Source organism: Podarcis raffonei, chromosome 2, assembly GCF_027172205.1.
Source record: "Podarcis raffonei isolate rPodRaf1 chromosome 2, rPodRaf1.pri, whole genome shotgun sequence".
In the NCBI taxonomy this organism is placed as follows: domain Eukaryota; kingdom Metazoa; phylum Chordata; class Lepidosauria; order Squamata; family Lacertidae; genus Podarcis; species Podarcis raffonei.
Window position 1 is genome coordinate 120,710,803 of NC_070603.1, and position 6,016 is coordinate 120,716,818.

Consider the following 6,016-nt stretch of genomic DNA (forward strand, 5'->3'; position numbering starts at 1 on the left):
ATATGTTCTCCTTTCCCCAGGAGTTGCTGAGAGAACAAGAGAGAATGAGATGAGGAGTCTTCAACCAGAAAACTTTGAGCTGGCGGGGTCACACGTTGCATTGCTCCAAAGCACTGAGACCAAGTCCAAATCCCGTGAAGAGCAGGAAGCCCCCAAGACCCAACCCATGTCGCCAGGCAGCCATCTTGGAGAGCAGCTGCTGGAACCAGTTCTTCCTGTGGGGCTGGAGAAGAACGCAGCCAACATAGGGACAGGACAGGAGAGCCAAGAGCTTTGCTCCGCATGTGGGAAGGTCTTCAACAACAGGGCAAGCCTGGTTAGACATCAGAGAATCCACAGCGGGGAGAAGTCACACACCTGCACAGACTGCGGGAAAAGCTTCAACAAGAGGTCCAACCTTATTACTCATCAGAGAATCCACACGGGAGAGAAGCCCTACCGGTGTGTGGAGTGTGGGAAAAGCTTCAGCCTGAGCTCCAGCCTCGTCCGGCACCAGAGGATCCACACTGGGGAGAAGCCCTACCAGTGCTCTGTGTGCGAGAGAAGCTTCAACCAGAAGCCCTCCCTGGTGGTGCACGAGAGGACCCACCGCCGTGAGAAGCCCTACAAGTGTTCGGTGTGTGAGAAGAGCTACAGCCACGCCACGAGCCTCATCGCTCATGAGAAGATCCACCGGGAGGAGAAGCCGTACTGGTGCGCGGAGTGCGGGAAAAGGTTCAGCTTCAGCTCTCAGCTGATCACCCACCAGAGGATCCACGCGGAAGAGAAGCCCTACAAGTGCTCCGTCTGCGGGAGAGGGTTCAGCCGCCCCTCCAGCCTCGTCGTGCACGAGAGGGTCCACACAGGAGAGAAACCCTACAAATGCACCGCCTGCGAAAAGGGCTTCCCCTCCAACTCGAGTCTGGTGAGGCACCAGCTCACCCACGTGGAAGAGAAGCTGTGTGCGGAATGCGGGAAAAGCTTCAGCCCAGCTTCCCGACTCCAGAGGATCCAGGCCGGGGAGGAAATGGCCAAGTGCCCGGGATGCGAGAACCGGTTCGACTCGAGTCCCAGTGGTTTTCCAGTGGCACATCTTCCCAAATGGAGGAAACCCGTTGGCAGACGAAACAGCAGTCGGCGTGATGACATTTGTATCGTAGATTCCGCAGAGGTGCAGCTGGAGGACGATGTTTTCAGCCAAAGCTCCCTGCCTCTGCATTATCACATTCACTACGCGGGGTGGGAATGAAAGCACCGTATTTTTCGCTCTATAAGACGCACCCGACCATAAGACGCACCTAGTTTTTAGAGGAGGAAAACAAGGGGAAAAAATATTCTGAATCAAATGTTGTTGAAGAGGAAGGAGGAGGATCAGGCGAAGGCATCACAAGAAGAGGCGCTGCTCAGCTCTCCCTCTCGCTGTGCTGGGTTCAGCAGAGCAGCGCAAAGCCTATTATTAATGAATTGATTTTAGAATGCTGTATTATTTTACTGTTCTAAGCCGTTCTAAGCCCGGCTTTGGCTGGGGAGGGTGGGATATAAATAAAATTATTTTATTATTATTCAGCAAAGCGGGAGGAACGCTCCCGCTTCGCTGAAGAGGCTTTGCGCAGCTATCCCTGAAGCCAGAACAGCAAGAGGGAGAGCTGTGCAGCCTGCATTCTCTCCATAAGACGCACACACATTTCCCCTTTTTAGGAGGAAAAAGGTGCATCTTATAGAGCGAAAAATACGGCAAGAGGGTTTTTTTGTGTGCGCTTGCTGTCTAGAGCTAATGTAGCCCAAAGCATCTGCCACGATGCCAGGTTGATGAAGATCTGTGATTGTAGGGGAGCAAGCGATGTATCTTTGGTCTTACTGTAAATATATTTAATTTTCAGGGAAATGTTCTTGGCAGTTGAGGGAGAAGGGAGGGGAATGTTTCCTCCCTGGAGAAATCTAGTTTGGCTTTGTTCTGGAGCCATTAAAATTGCCAGAGGAGTTGAAAATCCAACTTCTTGTTCTTCTGAAGAGAAGTTGCTATGTAAGAATGAAGATGCGTTTGAACTTTAGATTAATTTGGGAGCACACGTTTTTGTATGTATGAACACACACAAAATGTAAACTCGGCTTACTTTCTGCAGGGATAGCGCTGCAATCCTAAGGCCCATTCAAATGTGGTCCAGAGCCAAAATTCCCTTCAATTCCGACGTTCAAGTGGTGTGTATTGTTGTTTGTGTGGCCAAACCCATGCTCAAAGGGGGGGTCACATTGGGCTTCAGGAAAACCCCAAGTTTTGCAAAGCTGTAAGAATTTTTTTAGGGGGTGGGGGAAGCACAAAGGAAGGAGGGGTGCGTGTTCAGTGACCATTTGGGGGACAGGGAGAATGGAAAGGAATTGGAAACTGTCATGGCTTCCCCGCAAAGAATTCTGGGAAGTGTTGTGTGTTAGGGGTGGTCAGACCTGTTAGGGGAGACCCCTATTCTCTCTCCTAGAGCTATAATTCTCAGAGTGGTTTAACGGTCATTCCCTCTCCCCAGGGGATTCTGGGAATTGTAGTTCTGTGAGGGGTGCCAATGGCAGGGCCTGCAGTCTGACCACCTCATTAATGCCCTGTGATGTTGCCGAAATGGTGAGGTTTTTGTGTGTACGTGTACGGAACAAACTACAGACGCCCGTTAACCAATTCAAAGGCCTTTATTAAAAGGAGATCCAGAAGACACACAAAAAAAGCATTTAGAAATAAAAGGGAAGTCTCTAAACACAGGGCCACAATCCTGTTTGGAACCAGGGGCACATTGGCAAATCTAAGGCGCTGAGGGTGCCACGAAAAGGCCTATTTTACTGGAGACGATCATCAGAATAAAAAGCAAGAAACACCCTCAGTTAAAAAAACCCAAGACCCATAAAATCTAACATTGGGAGGAGCAGGAGGCTAGGTTAGCGCCCTGAGGGGCTGTCTGAGTGTCCCGTGATGCTTGTGGGCATATGGTTGGGGACCCACAGATCTAAAACATTACCCATGTCTTATAAATAACAAAAAAAAAAATTTCCTTCCAGTAGCACCTTAAAGACCAACTAAGTTAGTTCTTGGTATGAGCTTTCGTGTGCATGCACACTTCTTCAGATACACTGAAACAGAAGTTGCCGTCGTCGTCGTTTAGTCGTGTCCGACTCTTCGTGACCCCATGGACCAGAGCACGCCAGGCACCTCTGTCCTCCACTACCTCCCGCAGTTTGGTCAAATGAAGTTGCCAGATCCCTCTATATAGTGAGAAGGTGGGGAGGGGTATTACTCAGAAGGGTGGTGGGAATGGGTGATTGGCAGATAGCTGTGATGAGCCTGTTGACGACTCTTAACGACTGCAATAGGTCTTACAGGAAAAAGCAAGGGGTGAGAAGGTGAAAAATGGCTTTGTCATGTATAATGAGATAAGAATCCAATGTCTTTGTTCAGACCAGGTCTCTCCATGGTTTTAAGTTTGGTAATGAGTTGCAATTCAGCAGCTTCTCTTTCCAGTCTATTTCTGAAATTCCTTTGTAGTAAAACAGCTACTTTGAGATCTTGTATAGAATGTCCTGGGAGATTGAAGTGTTCTCCTACTGGTTTCTCTGTCTTGTGATTCTTGATGTCCGATTTATGTCCGTTTATTCTTTGGCGTAAGGTTTGGCCTGTTTGTCCAATATAGAGAGCTGAAGGACACTGTTGGCATTTCATGGCATATACAATGTTAGACGATGAGCAATTAAATAGTCCCGAGATGGTATGTGTGATGTTGTTGGGGCCAGTAATGGTGTTGTCCGGGTGTATGTGGCAGCAAAGTTGGCATCTGGGTTTATTGCAGGTGTATCTGAAGAAGTGTGCATGCACACGAAAGCTCATACCAAGAACTAACTTAGTTGGTCTTTAAGGTGCCACTGGAAGGAAAATTTTTTTTTGTTTTGACTATGGCAGACCAACACGGCTACCTATCTGTAATTATAAATAACAGTAACACTGATTAATTGTCCAGAGCTTCGCAGACACACTGCCAGTGATCGCACAACAGTCCTGTAAGGCGGGTCTGTATCATTGGCCCTCTCCTTACAAAAATATTGACTGCGCATGTGTGGACATCAGTGCTGACCAATGGCTACTTGCCACAGCAGCTACGCTCCACCTCCAGGGCTGGGAGAAATTATGCTTCTGAATGCTGGAAACCACAAGAAGGGAGTGTGTTGCTGTTGTGCTCTGGGGTCTGGCCCCTGTGAGAACAGGATTTTGGACGGGCCTCTGGGCTGATCCAGCAGCCGGAGTCTTCCTATGTTCTTACTTGTGTGTAAACGGGAAGGCGTTTGCACTCCTAAGGCTGCAACCCGAATGCCCCATGCCCCACTCAGTGGGGAGTTAGCCCCACTGAGTCCAACAGGCCTTACTTCCAAGCAGACATAGGATTGGGCTGGGATCTTTCAGATCCAAGCCTTCCTTGGGTCTGCCCCATTTTCGACTTTATCACAAGGACGCAGGAAGCTTACACTGAGCCAAACCACTGGTGAATCAAGCTCAGTGCTGTCTAAACTCACTAGAAGGATTTCAGAGATGACAGTCCCAGTTCTAGCTAGAGATGCTGGAGAGGGCCTTGGGGTCTTCTGTGGGCAAGGCCGATGCTCTAATCCAGCCTTTCTCAACCTTGGGTCCCCAGATGATTTTGGCCTACATCTCCCATCATCCCTAGCTAGCAAGGCCAGAGTTCGGGGATGACGGGAGTTGTAGTCCAACAACTTCTGGGGACCTAAGATTGAGAAACACTGCAAGACAAGAGCTGCAGAAGTATCTGCAGCAGTGGGGAGGGGCTATCTGTGATTGGATCTCCCTCTCCGAGGTGGGAGCTTACTCTCCTTATGAGGAACGGTTGAAGGATCTGGGTATGTTTAGCTTGCAAAAGCGGAGACTGGAGATATGATAGCCATATTCAAATATCTCAAGAGCTGTCACATGGAACACACTTGTTTTCTTCTCCTGCTCTGGAGGGCAGGACTCGAACCCATGGCTTGGAGTTGCAAGAAAGGAGACTCCGACTAAACATCAGGAAGAACATCAGGAAGAGCTATTTGACAGTGGAAGAGCCTCCCTCGGTCAGTGGTGTACTCTCATTCCTTGGAGGTTTATAAGCAGAGGTTGGGTGGCCACCTGTCATGGATGCTTTAGCTGAGATTCCTGCATTGCAGCGGGTTGGACTAGATGACCCTCAGGGTCCCTTCAAACTCTACAATTCTCTGTCTTGGGTGTGGGAGATGTGATGCATTCCACAGTCTCCGGGGTGCCCTCCCAGTGATCGGAAGGTTGCAATTAATATGATTGAGTAAGATTTCTCTAATGGGATAATGGCCCAAATATTAGAAGAAGAAGAAGAGTTTGGATTTGATATCCTGCCTTTCACTCCCCTTCAGAAGTCTCAAAGCGGCTAACAATCTCCTTTCCCTTCCTCCCCCACAACAAACACTCTGTGAGATGAGTGAGGCTGAGAGACTTCAGAGAAGTGTGACTGGCCCAATGTGGAGGAGCGGAGACGCGAACCCGGTTCCCCAGATTATGTGACTACCGCTCTTAACCACTACACCACACTGGCTCTATTATAATTATTATTAGGCACCTTTCTCTAACCATTGCAGCAGCAGGCTGGTGGCAGGACCCCAGAATTTGAAAGGAGGAGCAGGCACGTCCCGTTCAAGGTTGTGGTACGAATGGCACAGCGATGAGCCAAAATACGTGGAAACAAGTTTTGAAAACGAGGGCCGTTTCAAGTATACGTCCGACCGCTAGCCAGCGCACGTGCATAAATGAGACCCATCGGTGTGAACACGGGATGTTAAAAGAAAAAGAAAAAACAGGGGCTGTGGTGAGGAGGAGAGTATGGAGCAGCAAGGTGTCTCCCTCAGCCGCCAGGACTCCGCAGGGAAACGGCAAAGGCAGAAGGGAGGAAGAAGGAAGCAGGCAGAGGCAGAAGAAAAAGGCTGGGTGGATCTGCAACTTCTGCCAGCATCTCTCTCTAGAAGCAGCATAAACAGAAGCTGCAGT

At 49.3% G+C, this 6,016-nt stretch overlaps 2 protein-coding genes across 2 annotated transcripts in view; one reads left to right on the forward strand and one right to left on the reverse strand.

The window, feature by feature from the left end:
• The window catches only part of LOC128409627 (zinc finger protein 268-like), a 26,537-nt gene extending 24,501 nt beyond the window's left edge, over nt 1-2,036 (forward strand). The window contains exon 15 of the mRNA XM_053380191.1: nt 21-2,036. Coding sequence (XP_053236166.1) covers nt 21-1,228 — 1,208 coding nt within the window. The 3' untranslated portion in view covers nt 1,229-2,036. The remainder of the gene's footprint in view (nt 1-20) is intronic.
• The window catches only part of LOC128408827 (uncharacterized), a 282,229-nt gene that overhangs the window by 235,669 nt on the left and 40,544 nt on the right, over nt 1-6,016 (reverse strand). The gene's annotated exons all lie outside the window — the stretch shown is intronic.